Below are 23,173 nucleotides of genomic sequence, written 5' to 3'. Positions count from 1 at the left end.
GCTCAAGATTTTATACATTCCTGCATAAATCTATACGTCTCTTTCATTTAAACGACTCTAAATACTGGTTTTGTTTACAATACATTCTTTGTTTTTATGTGTTATTGTCAATTTTCTGTCTTCTATTTCGTTTCTTGACTTTCATCTTTCTCTCTCGTGAACCAATGTAACAATCAAGCTTCTAATTTGTAAAAACCTATTTGGCAAAAATTTGGCAAAAAAAAAAAATCTGATTCTGAGAAACTGTACTGTGTTTACCTGCTATTTGCTAAAAAACAGTGAGAGTGAAGCTCTGCAGAGCCAAAGGGATCCTTATAAAGTTAGGCAAAATTTCTCTTTGTCATAATGACTGAGAACTTTCACATTACAACCATTAACAAAAAGAAAAAAATTAGATCAGTGCAGCTTTAAGGCTTTGCCAGTCCTACAATGTTCAAGTTTCATTAGATCTCAAACTATTTATAGACACACTGAACGACTCGAGCAGACCATCCCCTCCTCACAGAGTTATGAGTTTACATTCAACCGTAAAAGCCACCACAATACTCAGTAAAAATGAGTCAACACACCTTTGAAACTGAATTGTAAATTTAGTCTCATTTATAACTTGCTGCCCCTTCAACTCCAACAGAACATTCTCTGTCAAGTCAAAATTTTGCAGAAAGAAAAAATTTACCATGCAGCATATTTACTGCACTATCTGCTATACTGTGTACAGCTACAACCCGTGCAATTCCCTTGTACTTGGTGAAACCCACTGCATCAAATGACCCTTCATGACACTCATTCCAGGTGATGCTCGTTCAATACAGCTCAACCAACATTTAGAAAGTTCTCTGCATGCAGTTTAAGTCATATTTCTGATATACAGCAATTCTACAGTGTCCTTCTGAGAATAAATGCAGATGTCCAGATGGGCCTGTCACTGCTGGTTAGAAAGGGGCTCAGATATTTATAGTTTACAACTGCTTAAAGGCTCTTGACATACATTCAGAATACCACAGGTTGGCCCCGGGTCTTCACTCACAGTGTATGTACCAGCTCTCCCCACAGCAGTGTGTGTGTATTTCAAACACACTGTTGCAGCTGTGAACAGGGTCAGCATTAGTCAAATGCTTTATACGATTAAAATTTATATCTTCAGTGCAATTTAATGAATGGAGAACGTATTCATAATGATACATTTTTTGTAACAATGTATTAAGCCTGAAGATGTAACCCTCATCAGATACCAAAGAATAAAGTACGACCAAGGCTTATTTTTTTACATAACAGAGGTAATAATAAATAATAAAGGGAGACCCTTGTTTACAAAACTCTGTAAAACTGACTTTTTAAAATATTGTTTCCTTAATCGGCAAGACAAATATCCATTCAAGAGATTTGTACTACAAATAACTTTTATTTTGAAACTGTCATCCTGAGCAATACATACAGCCCTTTACATGGAAATTTAACAACTGCAAGTTAGTAAAAATATTATTATTTCCTCTTATTTAATAACATTTATAATTTTTCTGTTAAGTTAAAAACAACTTCAGACACAGTGTTACTCAGTGTTATTTAACTTTGCAACATATATCAATTCTGAAATGCAGATTTGCATGGCTGTAGTGTAAAGTGGAATCTGCTAAATCGGCCAAGGCAGACTGTAACTTGTCAAATGAAAACATTAAGACTTCAGAATCATTTTTCCCCTAATAGAACTGAAAGTGTATATGTCATTTAAGCTGTTCATGACTGAAACCCCTCATCTCAGTCATCTATTTAAGAGCAGCAGAACAGGGCAGATAAGCTCCTATGAATGACTCCAACTCACGATGTGTGTTCCTTTGTGTGCCTTATGGTGGATGTGAGGATCGGTTCAGATGGAGAAAAGTAAACTGAACTGAAGATGTTCCTGTAGACGTGTCACCAGAGGCAGATACGATCACAAACAATACACCAATATACGCGTGAACGCAGATTCCGAAGCCCACCTCACTCACTGGTTTGAATTGATGGCATGACAGTTGATTCACACTCAGGTGCTTCATTATTTTCAAAACAATCCATGATTTCAAACAAATAGCTGACTCATTTTCTGTTGACTAACTGACTAATCAACAAAGAGCGTGACGATCAGCAACGTCATTTATAAAGCAAAAATGTTAAACATTCACTATTACCAACTTCTTATATATGAGGATTTTGTTTTTATAGCGGTGTATGTATATTAATGGGACGACACAGGCATTTTAAAAGACACAATGCCATTTGGCGATTAATCGTTCGGCTTAGACCGAACGATTAATCAATAATTACACAAAGTGAACAGATTATTAGAATATGAAATTACCATTATTTGCAGTTCTACGCGAAATAACGCAGGGACTTCAAAAGCATTTTTCAACAGCAGTGCCTCGTTATGTGAATGGGTTCTTAGTGTGCGCTTTGTGTAGCTCCATGAACAGCATCACGTTACTCTGATCAGAGTAGATCGGACACCATTTTGCTTCTGAGGTCTTACCTTTCTTACCTTTTTTGTTTAATGCATTTTTTTAAATCCCTCCTACTATTTCATGCATAATAATTGTTAATAAAAGCTTGCACATAAAAGTCTGCTTCATACTGACACTAAACCACAGTTTGGCATCTGTTAGTAAATTGCGTAATAAATCTCATATGTAAACAACTTAGTCGTTCTTTCCAAGTTCTCACAGCAGGAATGAAAGAAACTGACTTTTCATAAGAGTGATATCAAACAGGATGTCACAATAACAGCTACAGCCTCCTCATCTATAATCAGCCTGTCAGTTTGTAACAAAGGGCCATGGGATATGGGTTAACATTTAAGCACTTCCACTTCCCTCATTTTGAAGTCCTAGGTTGTTTTGAATTGTTGTTTTTGGTTAGAATTTTCATGTGTAAGCCACTCTTGAACTTTGAAGCTTTTACTTGTGGTTGCTATAGTGGGACATTAAATGTGGAACGTGAAGACATTAACGTGGTGGTGACACTGAAGTCCTGTGACTGCGGCGTAGAGCGGTTATAACATTTATACTTCTGCAGCTTGGATTTAGGCTTATTGCTGAACAAATTATAAAACTAACAAACTTTTGTTTGTTGTGGAGCTTATTTTCTGTAACGACAGCAAACGGAAAAATCTCACTTTTTTTTTTTTTTTTTTGAAGTTAAGTGATCTTAACTTTTGGGCTGGCGTTCAAAAAATACATCATCCCTGCAGCACTCTATATGTGATTTTAAGAGAAGGTGTACAAAAAGATTTTCAACTTCCAGTAGTTTAATTTCACTTTTTTTGTTTTTTAAAGTGTCCTCACAGTAGATGAATATTGTTGATATTGTCCTGAGTATACGTAAGAAATATTAAACTGGTTCCTTCAAAAAGCAAACACTGAACACCAGTCCAGCACTCAGTTTATAAATGCTCATTTCACAGTGTTTGTGAGTTTAAGCGGGAAATTGAAATGACAACGTTTTGTGCTTATGATGATGAAAATACACTATTAGTGTTTGCAGGGTTAGAATCTGGTGTTGGACTTGCATTTGGCAGCTTTCAAGAAATTCAATATACTCTCACCTGTCTGTTGTTTCACACAAAAACAAAAGCCTTTTTCATGTTGTCAGTAAAATTAACTTTTTTTCGTCCGTTAACATGCATGTAGAACTAAGTAATCCAATTTTCATCTACAAGTATCTCTAACAAGTCATTAATTAAAATGAGGTTTATGGAACACACCAGTAACACCAACCAGTGAAATTAAAGTACCGATACTTTCAAGATGTTTAAAATAAGCTACAGAGGTCTCAACACAGACTCTTTTCCTGCAGCGTTCCTGTACAACTCCCATCCCTCCATTCATGTCTCTACTCAAAGAACCTTTTCTTCACCACTTCATTTCCACACAAACATGCACACAAAGTTTGAGTCCATATGGCTAGGAATGTAACACTTCAAGACAAATCACAGTATATTTCACTGTTTTATCACCACAACTTTGGCCCAGTGTATGAACTTAATTGTGAAGAAGCCTGGGATGTCTCATTCACAGCTGAAGTTCATTACCAAAGGCCAGAGAGGGCCAAAGCAGGGGACCTGAGCAGACATTTAATGAAAACTGCACAGTGTTTAAAAACACAAGGTTCTGTGCTTGCTAGGTGCTAGTGAGAACACAAAGTACCATCCAGTTTGAGTAATACATCTGCGATTCATTTGAAGTCAAACACTGCACGAAGAACCGTAACACTATGAACCACCTCACACTGACAAGCCTTTCACTTTCTGGCATCGGGGATGAGGTCAACAATAAAATAATGCAGTTCTTATTAATATGCTTTTACTGCTGTCAAAGATTTTTCATGTAGTACTAATATCAGCTTGTACACAGTCTAGCTGAGTATTTTCACATGCTAATAATGATGAGATTAAGGTCATACTCTGATATTCTGACAGTGCTGAAATAAAAGTCAGCCTTAACCCTGTTGGCTTCTAGTGGTAAATTGAATTATAACTGGCTGCTGTCTGCACTGCTTTGCCATTTAACAGTGTCTCCGGACATGACGCTCACTGTGATGGATGATGTACCTTCAGCGTGTTTCAAGTCTCTGCAGGACAATTTTCATACCACAAAGAAATGAATAGAAATCACTGGCTGCTCAGAAGCTTAGAATACATTTTAAGTTGGCATGTATTAAAACATAGAAAAACACTTGTATGGTCCTTTGAGTGTTATATTTTCACTACTCTTGCAGTACTAGAGGTTTACCTCAAGACTAGAAAAGTCATCAAAAGCCGATTGCTGTTTTTGATTTTAGCACTGAAATATCCACAATAACAAGTTCCCCGAATTTTAGCAAAAGTTGCGTCAGTATATACGATCCTGTATTAGACCAAAATCCACTCCCCTCTACAGTGTTTGTTATGATCGGGCTTCAAGCCTACAGTTAAGTACAGTACTCATTCATTTAGACATGAAAAATCAAAAGAAGGGTGTTTAGGGAGAGGTTAGGGCTAACCCTGAGCTTTGTGTCTCTTCTGTGGACTCAACACGATGTTAGCAAACAGTCTCAGAGTGAGGCAAACTGTTGGGGCAGCAGGCTCTGGGAGAGGCTGGGCTGAGGGCTTGCACAGGCACTGCTGGTGACACTTGATCCAGAACTTGGTGACCCAGGCAAGCTGGAGAAAGAAGTAACTTCCCTGTCAGAACTGTCGCCATTGTCATGATGGGACTGGTGCTGATGGCTGACCACCACCCTGGTGGACAGGAGAGGAGAGGAGAGGGAAGCAGGGAGATGGTTCATCTGGTTAAAACACTCTAAATAACTTTGATATCAGTTCTAACATATAACCTTAGCAGGTATTTGGAGAGTTAGACTTGCGTTCTGGCAGGGAACAAGGTGAGATGATAACTAAAATCAGAGTAAGGGTCCAAGTGAGTTTTGAGTTTAGAATATATCAAGAACACAATAACTTGTTTTGATAAACAAATAAGTTTTGTAGGGGAGACAACACACATCAGACTTTTCATTTTTTTTTTAGGTCTTTTCACCTGTACACCTGTATTTAGCATGTATGTTTGCAAGTAGTACTACTACAGTGTTAAAATACTGTTACAAGTCCTGCATTGAAAATGTTAATTCAGTAAAAGTACAATATTAACATCAAAACATACTTTAAGTTCCAAAAGTAAAAGCATGTAAATTCAGAATAATAGACATTACATTATTTGACTGTAATTATTTAAGCATTAATGTCAACATTTTAAAGCTGTAGCTGGTAAATGTGGAGCTGGCTTTAAATTAATTATATATATGGTTTTATTTATAACTTTACATATATAGCTGGATGGAGACTAATAAAGCCTTACTGACTAAAGTAAAGAAAGTAAAGAAACAGAAATACTTAAGCAACTCAAATTTGTACCTAAGTAGAGTACAGGAGTAAATGTACTTCAATACTTTACACCACTGGTATTGTGGTAAAGTTGAGAAATGCCAAGAAGCTTCCTGCAGCTAGCTAGTTCACCTGGGATTATATATCAGGAAGGTGTGTGACAACAGCCTGCATTTTTCTGTAAGGTTCTGTAAGTGGTTACTGTGCTGTTACCAGCACTTTGTTTGCTCAGACTGCAGGTGATCTAACATGACTCACCCCAAACACTTGCACACCACAGACAATCACTCTCACACAATTCACTTTAGCCTAAACAAACAAAGTTCCGCACTGCAGGCTCCAAACATGACAGGAGTAACAATGCACGTCAAAGCCTGCTGTGACAATAAGCTCTGTGTCTACACGACTCACACGAACGACCTGGTTAACAACACAGTGATCGTTGTAAAAAGACGCAGGCTTTGTAGTTGTGGATGATGAACATTATGAAGATGGTCTTTGTTTCCTTTACAGGCTAAAGAACATTGAAAATACTCTTTTCATCATGTTCTGTGCAATGAGGTTGTGTCTGTGGAGCTGAATGCAGTAGTTTATTTATTTTACTAACTTTAACTCATTGTACACAAACAAGGATAAGCCAGTGAAAAAACTCCTACATACACTTTATGCATGTGACTTAATACATTTTGTACTGGATCAGCACCAATGTGTTTAATATTTTGTCTTTTGTATCCATTTATGGTTAAGAAAGCAGTATCTGCACACTCATAAGACCTAAATTTCATTTTTATGCAGTGTGTGTGTGTACCTGGATCTGGATGGACTGACGAGTTCTTGTCTATGGGGTTCAAACTTAGAGATGTAGTGACACTTGGACCACTGCAGAGACACAAAGTCACAACCAGAGAGAAAAACAGAACCGTTCAACACCCACAGTCAGACTTCTGATAAAAATATCCCATTCATCCTTTATGCAGACAAATGAATCCAGTCTGTCTTTCCACAGTTCCTCACCACGTGAGCAGGGTCACTAGTTCCCAGATGGACTCCTTTCTGGCACAGAGTTGTCAGCAGGCTGATACCTGTACACAAGGCAGACATTTCACACCAGCAGTTTCACTGTTTGTTCTGTACTCTGTGACGTGAGGAGCTCTTGTGTTTCAGTTCTGACATAGCGATTAGTCATCCTCTGTTGAGATGGTGAGCTCAAGGTTTATTTGGTGATATCAGTCTGATAGCTCCTTTAATGCAAAACAATCACATTTTCTATTAAAAGATGTTACATCACACAGCTAAATCAGTTCAAACTTGCCCCCACATACTGCATTTATGTACAGTGCAACCAGAAAGTATTCACACCACAGTTTGTTATGTTAGTCTCATTCCAAAATAGACTGAATTAAATTTCGCCCTCAAAACTCTACACATAATGACAAAGTGAAACAAGTTTGCTTGATTTTTATGCAAATGTATTAAAAATAAAAAACAAAAAATGTAATGTAAGTATTCACACCCTTTGTGACGACAATGAAAATTGAGCTCAGGTGCATCATGTTTCCATTGATCATCCTTCAGAGGTTTCTACAACTTGAGTTGAGTCCACCTGTGGTAAGTTCAGTTAACTGCACATGATTTGGAAAGGCACATACCAGTCTATATGGGCCCTCACAGTTGCAGAGCACAAACCAAGCCATGAAGTCAGAGGAATTGTCTGTAGACCTCAGAGACAGGATTGTGTCGAGGCATGGATTTGGGGAAGGGTACAGAAATATTTCTGCTGCATTAAAGGTCCCAAAGAGCACAGTGGCCTCCATAATCCATAAGTGGAAGAAGTTTGGAACCACCAGGACTCTTCCTAGAGCTGGCCGTCCAACAAAACTGAGTGATCGGGGTAGAAGGGCCTTAGTCAGGGAGGTGACCAAGAACCCAATGGTCACTCTGACAGAGCTCTAGCATTCCTCTGTGGAGAGGAGAGAACCTTCAAGAAGGACAACCATTTCTGCAGCACTCCACCAATCAGGCCTGTATGGCAGAGTGGCCAGATGGAAGCCTCTCCCCAGTAAAATGCATATGGAAGCCTAGCTGGAGTTTGTCAAAAGGCACCTGAAGGACTCTCAGGCCACGAGAAACAAACTTCTCTGGTCTGATGAAACAAAGACTGAACTTTCGGCAAGCGTCATGTCTGGGGAAAACCAGGCACTTCTCATCACCCAGCCAATACCATTCCTACTGTGAGGCATGGTGGTGGTAGCATCATGCTGTGGGGATGTTTTTCAGCAGCAGGAACTGGGAGACCAGTAAGGGTCGGGAGAAAGATGACTGCAGCAATGTACAGAGACATCTGACAACCTGCTCCAGAGTGCACTGGACCTCAGATTGGGGTGAAGGTTTATCTTCCAACAGGACAACGACCCTAAGCATACAGCCAACATCACAAAGGAGTGGCTTCAGGACGACTCTGTGAATGTCCTTGAGTGGCCCAGCCAGAGCCCAGACTTGAACCCTGTGAAGCATCTTTGGAGAGATCTGAAAATGGCTTTGCACCAACGCTCCCCATCCAACCTGATGGAGCTTGAGAGGTTCTGCATTGAAGAGTGGGAGAAACTGCCCAAAAACAAGTGCGCCAAGCTTATAGGATCATCCTCAGAAAGACTTGAAGCTGTAATTGCTGCCAAAGGGGCTTCAACAAAGTATTGATCACGGGGTGTGAATACTGAAATACATGTTATATTTTTGTTTTTCATTTTTAATAAATTTTCAACAAACTTATTTCAAATTGTCAGTATGGGGTATTTTGTGTAGAATTCTGAGGGGAAAAAAATGAATTTAATCCATTTTGGAATGAGACTGTAACATAAAATGTAACATAAAATGTGCAAAAAGCGAAATGGTGTGAATACCAGATGCACTGTATACTTTTCAGTATCTATTACATTAAGACAAATACAAACAATTTGGCAAGTGCTTCCTATCTGCTATTTTCCTAAATAAAATTAAAACCACCAAGGGCAATATCCTTATTGTGAAAATGCCGTAAAATGCATACCTTTTGACCTGTTGCTCCAGTACTTCTGCTCCCATTGGTCCAGCAGGATGTTGAGGTATCTCGGACACTCAAAGAAGCGAAGGTAGCGAGATGACGATGGCGATGGGAAGACTCGCTCAAACTGTCCAAGACGATTTAGTTCATCTTCACTCTCTGCTAGCACGCGAACATCTTCTGGAGTCAAGACATCCAACACCGTAGAGAGGAAGTCCTGACAAAGGCAGAAGGAAACTTGGCTTATTTCTAATAAAACCTGTTTGGCTGTTTAACCTATTGTCATCACCAGTATCTACACCATCAGTGGTACAATGGCAGCACAAACTTTTAGCATTTTAGTGTGTTTGTACTCATCTACCTGATCAGCGTAACGTTGTGTGAGGTAAAAGGCCCGTTTCACCTTCTCATCAGCAGACAAATCGGTCTTGGTCCTCTCCCTGTTTCCCCCGCACAGACTATACACACACAAACATACAGGTGTTAATTCAACTATGAGATCTTTTCTCAGGCTGCAGTTTGAGTTTGATTAAAATTGTTCCCAAGATTGTGACCAGAGTGAACAGAATCCCTTGGGTGGAAGTGTAATCCTGATCCTGAGGGCTTGTACTGTTTATCATACTCCATACCTGCTGGTGGAGCTGGAGGCACTGCTGCAGGGGGCAATCACATCTTCTCTTTGGGGAATTCGGAAACCAGCCAGGTTCAGGAGGTCTCTGATCATCTGTCCTTTAATGGAAACATCCAGCGCTGTGTTGGAATGGAGACTGGACCAGAAACACAAAAGTTACAACATGTAGTTTGAAAATTTGTGTGTGTTTTTATGCATGCATGTGTGTGCATCACCTCGGTGATATGTTAACCTCCAGGATCCAGGGTTTGAGGTTCTCGTCCAGCATGATGTCAAAGCCGAACAGCTCGTGGCAGCTGTAAGGTGTCTTAACGTTCATCTTCAGCAGACTGTTAACATATGGTTCTGAGCTGGTGAGCAACACACAGGAGGGAGATTAGAACATCATAATCACTATTATTTCAACAGCTCCAGCATTTCATAGATTTTTGTGAGACTGCTTTCCATTACCTCCTCCTTTACATCTAGAATTAAAAAAAGATTCCTCTGACTTAATGCAGGTTGTGTGGAAAAACTCGAAGTATCTGATGTTAGACTGTGTGATTTTATTTGGACAGATTGTGAATGTCTTTAGTTAAGAGGGGTTGATTGTTTTGCCTACTTCAAGCACACACTAGATACTCAGTGGCAGTGTCTGAAAAAATATTTTAATGCATTATTTTCATGGCAAATGACTACTGAACTTGTGTATTTGTCTACCCAAGTAAATGCTGATGAAAATTCTGTATATTTATTTTGACAAAAGTAAAACTGTGTCACACAATCTATAGAAGTACAAAGTGAAAGGAATCTTGATGCCACCACACAGATGAAACAATGAGACAAAATGCCTTAATTAGGCCATGAAGCCAAAGTTTCAAAACACACATTGTTGAAGCATTCAACAACAATAACAAATAGAAAAATAACAAAAATAAACTGTGAAAAAAACTTACACAATGATGGTTTTGATCACAATGTCTTTAATCTTCTCCCAAATCAAAGTGGTGTTGATTCCCCTAGAACTAAGATACTGCCACAAGGCCTTCAACGCCCTGAAATGCACACACACACACACACACACACGCACACACACACACACACACAGAAACACACATTTTGTTGGAGGTGGGGAACACGTGCTAAGAGACCATACATATGATGGAAGCAAACTTGTGTGGCAGATTTGAGTTTTACGCGGGAGAAGAATCTATTTTGGAGGTAGAATTACAATACATTGAAAGGAGCCACATAATTACAATTCCGTAATTATTCATTCATTCATTTCTTACTTCCTCTCTCACTCCAGGAGTCAGCGTTGGCCCAGCTGCATTCACCTCCCACACAAACACACACACATTACGTCCTTTTACACCCATATTTCCCCATGCTTCTTTCATACTGTCTCTTTCTCCCTGATTCCAGCTCTTCAAATAACCACCATGCTTCGTCAAGTCAAACATAAATGCATTCTCTTTTTCTCTTACTGTTACCATTTGTGTCCCTGGCAGGCCTTATCATCGCTGTTAGCCTGGTATTCAGAGTTTTTCTTGTTGACGCTGTAGTTGGTCAGGTGCATGAACTTGTTGCTTAGAGTCTTCATGGAAGACGAGTACCTACAGAGGACAAACATGTCAATGTAGAATTAAAGCAAATGACCTCATGCATCAGCTTTTTGCAATGTCTCTATAATCTTATTCAGTGTATCACCCATCGGTCTTATTTATTTTTAAATTACACATTTTAGATAGCACACATTTTATTTGATCTTATGACTGTGTCAATTTTATTTGATCTTACATCAGTCTTTCATTTTAGGGAACATTAAGGTTCCCTTTTAAATTAAATTAAATTGCAGAAGTTAGTTTTGTCATTGTGGTGGGTGAAATGAAAACTGACTTGCAGCTGGCGAATCGAACCAGTCCGTCAGAGAACATGTAAATTCTGAGAGGCTCGTAGGACGTCACATAGACGTAGATGCGCAGGTCAAACTTGTTACCACTGATGAGGTAGGGCTTGTGAAGGTACCTGCAAATCACACGCAGAATAAATATGAACTTAAAAATAGTCTCTTGCCTACTAACTTTCAAACAATTGGCAATCTATTGTGGGCGACCTACTTCTGGACTAGTAAGGGTCTCTTGCGGGGCATCTGGCTCCATTTGTGGATGACCTGGATTCCTATTCCTCTGGCTGATGCAGGCTTTTGAAGATGAGGGGAGAGAATGCAAAAAAACAAACAAAAAAAACAGGTAAAGTAAACTGATAAAAACAAAACATGAATTCCATTAAACTTGAACATATTTTTCCTTGAGCACCATCAATAGCTCTTATAAACAAAGTGTAACACAAAGAGCTTCACATAATAAAACAGCAACCAACACCACCCCACCCCACCATCCCATCAACACATAATTCATAAAAACAGAAAATGAGGAATGACGTTCATAAAATAAATACATAAAGAATGAAACAGACAATAACAAATACATTTAAATAAAAAACAGATTTAAAAAGGAAAAAAAAAATTTAAAACACATTAAAAAATGTTTGCTTCCTGCTACTAAAACCAAATTACAAGTTAACATTTAGTTTAGGGCTGGGCAACGTCAACGCATTAATGTATTAAGGCTGTGCAAGTTAATGTGATAATCAACACCGACTTTATTTTATCGTGCATTAACGCAGTTTATTTAGTGAGCAAGTGAGCAACAATTAGATAGCTAGTGAGCAATGGACTTTTAAAAGAATTATTATAATTAAAACAATCACAATAAAATAATTGTCGGCGTTAATTAATTATCACGTTAATGCATACGCGATAATAAGGTGTTAACTTTCACGGTTTGAGACTGATTTGCCTTTTGTACGGTCACAGACAAAGTGATTATCAACTAGCATAACATACAGGTTTGATGATCCATTTCTGCCTGGAGCCGCTGTCCTCCCAGGCTTTGCGGAGCAGCTTGATGTCCTGAGGAAGGATGAAGGTCCGAGGGAAAAAGCTGAATTCTTGTTTGCCAAAGCGAACCTGCATCTTAGACAGGTTCCTCCACAGCCGGTCCTTTCTGCCAATCTGAAATGTTCCCGGGAAGTGGTTCAGCTAGGACAAAAGAGACACACACACAGCCATGTCAGGTGTAATTCTGGGCCTCCTGGGAACACAAGCTGGAATGAGTAGCATATCTGCAGTTTCACACCTTCTGGTGCTCTCCGAGGGCCTTGAAGCCAGGAGACTTCATGTGGTGTCCCCAGCAGCCCAACCAGTCATGGCTCTCTATGTGCAAAACAGAATAACAAACGATTTTGATCATCACGTTCACAGCATTTCAGCTTGTTGATGTTATACCAAAATGATCTTTTAGGTACCAGATGTGTGGTGCATTGTGACAGCAATAGAAACCCTGCACTACCGAGCAACTGAAGTTGCTTATCAAGCAAGAATGGGAAAGAATATCTATTATTCACAATTAATATCCTTCAGCATTATATCCATAACCACTGGCCGCTCCCTGCCAAGCAACACCTCTGACCCAAAGCACAAAAGTGACACCTCCTGGACGGATGGGGTGTCTAACCTACATTTATCTCTAGAAACGGCTCCTGTCGTTTATACAATAATAATAATTAGTTCAACAACTGACTAGTATTTCTGGTGCTGACTAGCAAGGGCAGCAATTTCCAAGCGACAGGTCACGCACGTCCATGATAGTTTTTATGTCTATAATTGAACTGTTTCTGAATTACATGCTGCAAATGAAAATGTATCTTTACAGAAACTCTCACTGACACACACACACACACACACACACACGTGATGACTTACTCTTGGTGACTTTGAAGTGTGATCTGGCGATGGTGTGCTTGACAACATTTGGTGTGACGGTGCTCATCTTCCATTTCAGCAGTCGTCTTTGCTCTACAGGCAGCAGTTCCACTGCAGAGCACACAACACAAAAGTGGTATATAGTCTACAGGAATAATACAAATATTGAATAGTTCAAAGCACCTACTGAAATCAATACGTATGCTGGTAAAAGAGGTACAACGTTATGTTAAAAAAAAAACAAAAAAAAAAACAGCAATTACATTTAAACTTGCTTACATAAAATATGACACAACACACTGAATCTGTTGCCCTCTGCTACCTCACAGGAATAAGTATTAGCCTGTGGATCACTGCATTAAGGGACAGCTCAAAAAAATATGTATTTTTGAACTTTGGATTTTCTTTCTACCAAACTGTGTCGTATCACCAGGCTCACTATCTCATGGACGAGAGGCTCATGCTTATGATAGAGCGAGATGTAAATGTTAATGCTGCTTCCTAGGCTGAGCTGTAACATTAGTTAACTTGGTTGGCTAGCCAACCAGATATCAGATTCAAGCTTCTTCCTGCAAGGTGATAGCAAAGAAAAGAGTCCCAGCATGAAGCTGCTCACAACAAGGCCTGTTGTCATGATTTCCGGAAAGAGATACTGCTGCTGAGATTTTCAAATGTAATTTTTGACGCTTTGAGCACCACCAGTGAAGAGCCATCTAGTTACATTATATTCAAGAAAAGGCAGACATCTCTAACACATCTCACACCAAAACCATCCAGGTGGATAAACAGCACTACTGGTAAGAGGAAAACCATATATTTTTGATTTGGGAATGAACTTTTCCTTTAAAGAGCCAGTGTGTATGGATTAGTGTCATCTAACTGTGAGGCTGCAGACTGTAATCAAATGAATAATCCTGGCTTCACGCTCCTTTTCCAAGCCTGTTGAAAAGCCTACAGTACAGCAAAACACATTTAAAGGCTCAATAATTACTTTATTTTAAAACAGCTTGAGTTTAAGTTGGCTTAAACTCAGCTGTCACTATGTTGAGTTGTGTGGTAACAGCTTCAGTAATAAATATCCATTCTGTTCACCTGGCCCACACTTACACTCTAATGTAGCATTCTTGGTCGTTCAAAGATTCTCTCAGTTCTCTTGTCTCCTTGTGCTGACCACCTTCTAAAGTAACATCCTATCAATGATTGCAATTAGCTCAAAACTGGTAGGTTAAATCTCTAAGCCTCAGTTAACTACAGTTCTAGCTACTGTTGGTTTCATAACAGAAAAACGTGTCCTGACCCTTCTCATTGGCGGTGCTGAAGTAGAGTGTTGGGGGGATGAGGGGGAACAAACTGGAGACCAAGGCTGGTTTCTCCTCTCGGTCATCTTCCACTCCCAATAACATTGGCTCCTCAACACTGAGAGAAAGAGAGAAACAGGGTGAGTACAAACACATTAGTGATGAGTGGACATCCTCTCAAAGCTATCCCAACAACCTAACAGTGTATACTTTGCTGTTCGTATCAAAAGAAAGAAGGCTGCATGTGGTGGTCAGCTCTGAAAATGATCTAGAAATATTCAGATCAATAACAAATTGAAAGATGAGAATCAGAAGGGAATAAGTGACATTTGACCCTACAGGAGGAACAAAACAAAAATGGCAATACTATGTCCTGATTTCTTCTTTTTATGAAAAAAAAGAGCTCACCATGAGCTTCACTTGATATGTGTAACACATTTTAAAAAAATGTCACTTATGTGTCCGTGGTTCTGACCCCTCAAAAAGCCTTGGAGTCGGATGGCCTCCATTTCAACAAACACATCAAACAACACTGACTTAGAAACACGTGTCAAGAAACTCCATCTTACTACTGTGTAGTAAGTAAAGCACTGGCTCTGTAAACATTCAAACGACACATATTCACTTTCTATATGATCTAACCTGCATCACTGATTGTTCAGTGTTTGTTTCTGCTGTAGACTGTCTGGTCTGTGTTCTACCAGGACCACAGCTCCTCTTAGCTTGTTACTATTAATCAGACAAATTGCAGTCTCACAACCAAATGAGAAAGTAATGTAGCTAGAGTTACGTTCGTTACAGTCACTGACCTCTAACTAACGGAAACTGGCTTCCAGTCACTATGCTGGTTTGTAACACAAGTCGATCGTAGCTTTGGAAGGACGATCGCTTGCACTGCATGCTGGTAACACGATGCTTGTTTAAATTTGAGAGACGTCACACCAAGAAGACAAGTTCACTTTAACGCTACGAGGCAAGACAAATGAAAGAGGCCTTTCTGATCTGACCTTCAATTAATATTCAATATATGCTCAGCAACTTTTTTTCAGCAAAAAAAGACTCACATGACAGTCATATAGGAAGGAAGGAAAGATGGATGAACAGATGGATGAAGGAAGAGGGGATGATACTATCCTTTTCCAAATCTTCTCTCTTAAACAGAATCCCTCCACCACAGACAGGTATACAATGGCATTACAGCTTCTCTAGGCTAACTTAACGTTATACCATGCATACAGGAACTATAGCTTTCAGGAAAGGCTGGGGGTGTATGTAAATGAACACATAAACAAGCTGGTTGTGGGGGGAAGGTGACAATAGCGGTCCCTATCCAGGCTGTTTTAGCAAAGAATCAGCTCCGAGTCTTTGGCAGGGAGTTCCACGGTTGGGGCCATCACAGTGGAGAACAATATGAAACACAAAGCAGCGGACTTTTCCACCATGCTCTGCTGCTTTCGGCCTCTTTCAACAATGCACCGAGAGAGAATGAAAGAGAGAGTCAAAGAGTCCACAGGATCTGATGGATTTACGTTTTATATGATTTAAGCCGTTTTTAGGACCAATTACAAATCAGGTTTGGATGCTGTACGGTTCAAGGAAAGGACACTGGCATTTTGATCTGGACTGCAAGTTGCTCAAGGTGAAGTTAAACTTTGTCTTTTGAGGACCATAAATGGACTCAAAATGAAAAGCACCACTATGTTAAGTGGTCAAAATGTTTTTAAGTACAGTACATAATGATCTAATATATAACAGATATATGTTATTTATATGGTGATAATAAAACCTCAGGAGGCTTTTAAACACACTTGTAGTTCATAAATCTATATAGGAAGTAGGAGATTTTGAATGATCTGAAGAGCTGCCAACACATATTATGCTTTATTTGGTGTACAAGAAGAGAAAAGGGACTAAGAATATAATAGAGTATAATATAAAGTTTGGTGGGAGAACCGCTGATTGAAGAATTAGAAGGCTATCTGCATTCTGAACAGTCTAAACTGTTCAAAAATGCTTGAAAAACACAAGAGAGAACAACAGTTTGCATAAGTCAGTGTTTGTGTCCTTGTGGGTATCTGACGTGTCAACTTAACTCAAAAGAATTAAGAGTGTGAGTGTGTGTGTGTGTGTGGTTCTGCAGTCTCACCCAGAAAGCAGAGCAATGGATGCTGTGGATGACGATGAACAGTCTGAATCATCTGAAGACAACAGAGGACAACTAAAATCAGTAGGTTAGAGCAAACAGCCGGCTGACTAAAGGCAGCTACACTGTCATGGGTCTGCATTTTGAAGCTGGATGTGTACGTATTTTAACATCTTACCGTCATCACTACAGGCATTTTCCAGCTCATCAGGCAGCTCCTCTTCAACTCCGTCCACATGCATAACACACCCCTGGCTGGAAACAATGAATACGAGTCTAAATGTTCAGAGCCAAAATTAGAGGGGTGGGGGAAAAAAAAAAAAAAAGAAAACACAGAACTGCAAAGAAGCAGTTAGCTGTTGCTCACCCAGACAGCTGAGTCTCTCCAGCCAGACACTCCTCTGTTGGTGAGGAAGGGAATGGAGATGAAGAGGGACTGAAGGAAGACTGTCCCTGCTTGGTAAGGTGGATCGTGGAGATCTGAGTGGTCACAGAACCCACTAAGGCTCCTGCAGGACAGGAGGATATATCTACAAGAGACAGAAGAGTCACATCCGGAGTTCGTAAGGGTCCATTTTTGGTTTCATCGTAGCTACTTAGGAACTGAAAGTACTCATTATTTTGAATTTAACCCTCAATTTGACTGCTTCGTTAGAACTGTGCTGGGGTAGTTTGATCAGATTTGAATGACAGCGATCAAACAATCCACCAACAGTACAGCACACACAGGGGAAAAAACTGAAAAAAGTGAAATCTCTCATGTGAAATAATGAAAGCTGGTCTGACTCTGATCCAAAGTAAGGAGCTAAGAAAAAACATGTCCAAACATTATACCATAGATCCCCAAAAGAGCAGCTCTGCATGTGCTGCAGAGATGGAAAATAACTGCATAAACTGCTACTTTTTCCCCAAGCTTACTTGCTATTGTTATTATAGATCTTGTCTTCTAGACCAAAAACATCTAAGCTTGCAAAACTATCATTATTACTTCTTAGATAATGCAGAAATATTTTCAATCAACATAACAGCATCCTCTTAAAAATATAGTGAGATGTGCAGGTGTGCTAATCTCCAGAACAAAATACTGTTATGTATAAACATCCTTCCTAAACATATCTTTAAAGATGATCATTACTCAAGCTTCTTAAGGCACTTATTATTGCTTTGGCTTCTGATCATAAGCTCAGCATTACTTTGTTTGACAACGACAGTAACCAATCATACTGATTACCTGAGGTGGCATCCAGTGGTTTGGGCTGCTTCTCCGGAGTGGCATTGACACTGAGCACACTTGGCAGGGACGCATTTGAAAAAGGACTGGCTACTGGAGGACCGTTTTTTCTGCTTGTGGACAAGTTGCTTACTGGTGGACAATGATTTTTCTTGTTTATATCTGGTGATCCATTTGTCTGGGGCTTGTTGCTTGTAGTTGCTACCACCACTGCTGGAGGAGCACCTCTTACTAGCAACTGATCACAGCTGCTCTGCGTCTGACTGCAATTTGTCACCAGTTTAGCTGAATGGCTCCTTCTTGTAGTAGTTGTTTCTCTTGTTGTGCTTCTTGCTTCTACTTTTGTGCTGTCAAGGCTGTTGGAGGCATCCTTTTTCCGTTCTGCCCCCTGATATTCACACAGGGTAAGGCATAGAGGAGGCACTGAGGGCAGGGATGAACAGTCTGCAGTTTCAAGCTAAGAAGGCAAAACAAGAAAAGGTCAGATAAGGACGGGGAGAGTACACAGACCATAAAGCCTACTTACTTAAAAGATTCTGAAACACCAACATAATCAGTAATTACAAAGCCTGGTATTGCGGCACTTGCTGGAGTTCATCCCCAAGGGTATGTGTGTAACAAATAACAATCCTAAGTGTCGTTTACTGAATAAAATGTTCCCTTCATGTGAGCAAAATAACAATGAGCCAAGTTTACACAAACATCATCACTGCTGTCATGAAACAACTCCAAGGCATTCAGCACTCATAATACATCATATATGAAACTACAGCCCAACCAAAACTGGACTTTTGACTCTTCCTCATGCATGAAAACAAACCAAGCTTTGCACAAAGGTCCAGTCCTGTGCTCAACTTCTGCAACTGGTATTACAGGCTAATGACCTGATGGTGGCACTAAGTGTACAACACAAAAAACCTAACAAATCAGCCACACCTGCTACATCTGGAACTCTGCAAAAACTGTCATACTAATCAAACCTATCTCTACCTACATTTTTATCTCAACTGAGACCAAATGTGCTACACTGACTGCCCTTCACCAACGATCCAGCTAGATTTTAGCATTATTAAAAACTGAACCCACAGTGCATGCAAATGTTTGACCACACAAATAATGCAAATTCTCACTAAATAAATCTCCAATCTTCATAAAAGAAAACAAATACATTTTCAGATTATGGTTAATTAAGTTTGGTAAAGAGCCATACTATACAGGACATTCGATTTGCCAGTGCTCTCTGGTGTATAAACAATGCAATGATGACTCTTAACACAAACCTAGTTTGGCAAACCTGGTCTGACTGATCAGTGTGGCTCTATATGAAAACACAGTTTTACTTGTCCAAGCTGGAAAGGGTCAATATAGTTTTAAAAGGACAGAAGTAGCTCCAAAAAACCGAGCTCAAACAGCTGAAGTCAGTCTTTTCTATAAGGCCAAGCTGCACCAAACAAAATCACTTTATGCATTTGATGTTAAAGAGCAGAAACTCCAACTTTGCCAAGTGAAGATATTTTATTATTATTTTTTTTTTAATATTGAGAAAGTGCTTCACTTGCTGCTTTGACCTCTATAATGAAAAACATCAATTTGTGCTGACAATAAATCACATTTTCATCTTCATCACAACATGAACATGAGCAATAAACACACCGTAAGACTGCCTGAAATGCAATGAATTATTTACACATACCACGGATTCTGATATGTCAAATGTTCAGTATGCTGAACATGCATGCATTCCCTCTTATATCATCACTGTAATCTTGAACAACATTATCACACATCACAGGTGCAGGCCTAACATCAGTACTCACCATCAACTTATTAGCTGACAAAGAGGGTTGCCCTTTGACAAACAGGTCTTTATGACAAACTGACAAAAGAGACTCCAATGTCAACGACGCATCATCTGTGGCAGCCTCACATCTGCTGAGTGCTGAACTGTTTCCAGTTTGGGAGGTTTGGAGTGACACACATTTCTGAATGGTGCCAGTCAGCGGGACATTAAACCCATTCTGGCACTCCTTCTTGAGGATGGAGGAAGGGGCACTGGTCTCTGTGAGGATGCTACCAACCTGCTTCAGTCCTCCAGCCAGTGCCTGGTTTGCACTTTGAATCCCATCAAGACGTTTTGGCAGGTTCGGAAATCCATCTGGCACAGTGGTGAATTGGCTCTGTGGGTTGGTTTTACTTTGGTCCCCATTCTCCCATACAGAAATCCCAGGTGGGGCCACTGCTGTCTGCCTCAAAAGGGAAGCAGCTGAGGCCACATTAGAGGAGACAGGTTTGGCTCGATCCTTTCTACTGGACAGCTCTAGGGAAGCCTGACTAAAAGGCACTTCAGTGGCTGTAATTGTCTTGGGGTGTGTACTAACGGATGCTGTAGTTGTGGGACTACCTCCACTGGAACATGTTCGAAGCTTTCCCCCACCCCAGGGGGAGGACTGGTTGGTGGGCATGGCACTGCCCAATGAAAATGTGCTTATTTCTGAAGGGCTGAGTGTAGGGGCAGAGTTCTTTAGTGGAGACTGATAGGTAGAATAGGAATTAATGGTCAAGACAATACCAAAGCTGACGTGGAGGAGGGTGTCTTCCCTATAACATCCTGTTTATCCTTATATTTCCCCTCCAAATGAGTGGTTCTTCTCTAGGAATTACTTAGGAGATGTCAGCTCCAGTTGAATGGAGTTGGAAATTTTCTGTTGGTCTCTGTTGGTTGACTATAAGTTCTTGATAAAGGCTGACTAAAAGTAAACATAACTACTACCACAGATGCAGAGACAGTAGTGCAACCCTTGAACCTAGCGCCTGTGCTACCAGTAAGAAGGTAACTGTTAGCTCTTCGTAACAACACACGGTTATAAGCCCTCACGTGGGGCACAGGCAGGCAGGCACATAGGGTTTATTCCTGAGGCAAAGTGATTCCCACTCTACTAAACAGTCGCAAAAGCTGCATCAAAGCAAAGTCATGAGGATATTAGCTGATGGAGATCAAGCCGGAAGTCCTTTCTCGTCCTTCTTCTCAACAGCTCTGGGGATAAAATGTAAACCTTGGGTTGCCTGAGACTGGTTTGCTCACGCTGAGGTGTCAGGTTGTAGAGAAGAAAGTTGTGACCTGAGAGTTCTCACAACTTCCGCACTTGAGTCGCAGGTGGCAATATACCAATTGCTTTCACTCCTGAAACAACAGAAGAGGAGAAGCAGAGTCAGTCTGAGGGAATCCAGTCTTAATACAATAAATCCTTAACTTCTCGCTCTTGTATGGAAAAATCACTCAAATACTTTTAAGTACAACAACAACCACTGACACTCATCTGGTATGCCTTCATCAGCTGTTTAAAAACAATTCTCTCAAGAGGCAATTGTTTGAGAGGTAAATAAAACGTGATAGTAAGAAAAGCATAAAGATAGTAAAAACATTAAGATAAAAGTGAAAACATCGACCTAATGCTAAAAAGGACATATTGGTTGATTAATGATCTGAACGCGTTTAAGTTTCCAAGTCCCTTTCCAACATCAGCAACAAAGTTAAACTACATTCAAAACAGGTGATGCTTAAGTGTGGGACTTTAGCTTCTGCCAAGTTCATGTCACTTGTTTAGCTTCATGATACAAATCCATCTTTTACGGGCCCAGCTGGCAGCAGTGAACCTATCACTAAATTAGCGGCTATGTGAGCTAGCTAAATGAGTGGCATGAGGCATCATAATGTGCATTATACATAAAGAACGAATAATGCCAGTAGTATGCCATTCTCTTTAACAGCTACGTTTTTTTAGCAGGAAACGTACCGCGTGGTAAAACTTTCCACCAGTATCATCAACGTAACAACTGTCCAACACAAAAAAAACGCAGCTTCACGTATGTGTACTTACAGAACACGCCGCCTCAAGCTTAGCTCAACGTTAGCCAACTAACAAATCTGTTGATACATTGATAATGTAAAACAACAGCGCTGCCTCAGCCCACACTAACCTTAAGACTAACGTTTCGTGAATACGTTAGTTGAGAACAGTACACTGGTCTATCTGGCTGAATGAAATGGAAATGAAAGCTACGTTAACTAGTTATTAATTACCTTACACTAAGCTAGCTTATATCCCGTTCTGTGTACCTCTGCACCGTCCACACAGGGTTAGCGTGGCAACAACCAACACAACACGAACGTCAGGTGTTTGAAATACCTCCCAATGTCAACAATAAAACACAGCCTTGTCATCACTTCACAAAAATACATTCATACCTTCCTCATCCCCTGTCATGCCCGTAGCATGTGGTTCAATTTGTCTAGCAATCTGCTATTAGAGTTTCTCGCAGTGCAGTGGCTAACTGAAACGTCTCAGTGAAACACATGGATGTGAAACATCATTACCGAAGATCGTCTATTGGCCCAAGCGCCAGACAGACGCACCCCCTCACTTTAGGTTTAGCTTCTGAATCAGAGCTCCCTCCAGTGGTTGACCACGGCACCAACACTCAGCAAGTGCTCGTCTAAAACCGTTAGATCTCTACAAATATTGCGATCATCTGATCTTTTTTAAATGGCCTATTATCACCCAACAAATGTCCTTGGATTAAGTTATTGTTGTAGCTAATATCGGCTTATTTTACGAAATACATGCACAATAATATCAGAAACAAAGATTATTTTTTAAAAACAAATTAATCCACAGCAATTTTTTTTGAGCATTTTGTGTTTCAAAATGTGCTCTGTTTATTTTACGTATTGGAAATGATGTATTCATCAAATAAATGATATTTCCCTAGGGCGTCCACCCCATATATATATACAGTATATAGATAAAAGAAATACAAATGTAAAAAATAATTACAAAAGTTTCATCTTCTGCTCTTAGTTGCTGTAGCATCCGACAGGACGTGATGAAAGGATGGAGGAGGTAGTCAGCAAACCGCCGCTTTATTGAACATAACAGGCTACTACCGCAACCACGGCAAAACAATAAACCCCAGAAAAGTCTGCATCAGCTGTACCTCTTACTGTGTACATCACAAAGTTCATCACTAGAGGGCTCACTGGAGGCAACACCCATAAATCCCCTGCCTTTCTTTGCTTGCGTCCTTCCTCTCCTCTCTTCTTCCTCCTCTGGTTTTACTCTCTCTTCTCTCCA

The 23,173-nt window shown here is 40.0% G+C and overlaps 1 protein-coding gene across 4 annotated transcripts; it reads right to left on the bottom strand.

The window, feature by feature from the left end:
• Positions 1-1,382: 1,382 nt before the first annotated feature.
• ttll4 (tubulin tyrosine ligase-like family, member 4) lies at positions 1,383-22,443 on the bottom strand. Of its 4 annotated transcripts, none has more exons than XM_046403995.1 (21): positions 22,288-22,443; positions 19,859-21,222; positions 18,042-18,498; positions 17,178-17,340; positions 16,989-17,065; positions 16,814-16,865; positions 14,667-14,785; positions 13,370-13,480; positions 12,744-12,820; positions 12,452-12,646; positions 11,664-11,746; positions 11,443-11,571; positions 11,037-11,159; positions 10,500-10,598; positions 9,780-9,914; positions 9,563-9,700; positions 9,295-9,391; positions 8,940-9,150; positions 6,908-6,975; positions 6,702-6,772; positions 1,383-5,254 (listed from the first exon to the last, which is right to left on the bottom strand). In XM_046403995.1, the coding sequence occupies exons 2-21, from the start codon at positions 20,501-20,503 to the stop codon at positions 5,068-5,070; spliced, it is 3,237 nt and encodes a 1,078-aa protein (XP_046259951.1). In that variant the 5' UTR covers positions 20,504-21,222; positions 22,288-22,443; the 3' UTR covers positions 1,383-5,067. The 4 variants fall into 4 exon arrangements, with proteins under 4 accessions (XP_046259951.1, XP_046259954.1, XP_046259953.1 ...); XM_046403998.1 differs by having other exon boundaries at positions 20,120-21,222; XM_046403997.1 differs by lacking the exon at positions 22,288-22,443 and adding an exon at positions 22,020-22,202.
• Positions 22,444-23,173: the final 730 nt, after the last annotated feature.

This window comes from Scatophagus argus, chromosome 11 (genome assembly GCF_020382885.2).
Source record: "Scatophagus argus isolate fScaArg1 chromosome 11, fScaArg1.pri, whole genome shotgun sequence".
Classification (NCBI taxonomy): domain Eukaryota; kingdom Metazoa; phylum Chordata; class Actinopteri; family Scatophagidae; genus Scatophagus; species Scatophagus argus.
The sequence above is the reverse complement of the archived record's forward strand: the minus strand, read 5'-3'. Positions and strand labels throughout refer to the sequence as shown.

Excerpts from the sequence above, each read along its gene's own strand:
- ttll4 (XM_046403995.1), bottom strand. The coding sequence starts at position 20,503 with ATGCCCACCAACCAGTCCTCCCCCTGGGGTGGGGGAAAGCTTCGAACA. Across the intron at positions 12,821-13,369 it reads ACACTTCAAAGTCACCAAGA|AGAGCCATGACTGGTTGGGC; the intron begins GTAAGTCATCAC and ends TTTTGCACATAG. Across the intron at positions 11,572-11,663 it reads AGACCCTTACTAGTCCAGAA|GTACCTTCACAAGCCCTACC; the intron begins GTAGGTCGCCCA and ends TGTGATTTGCAG.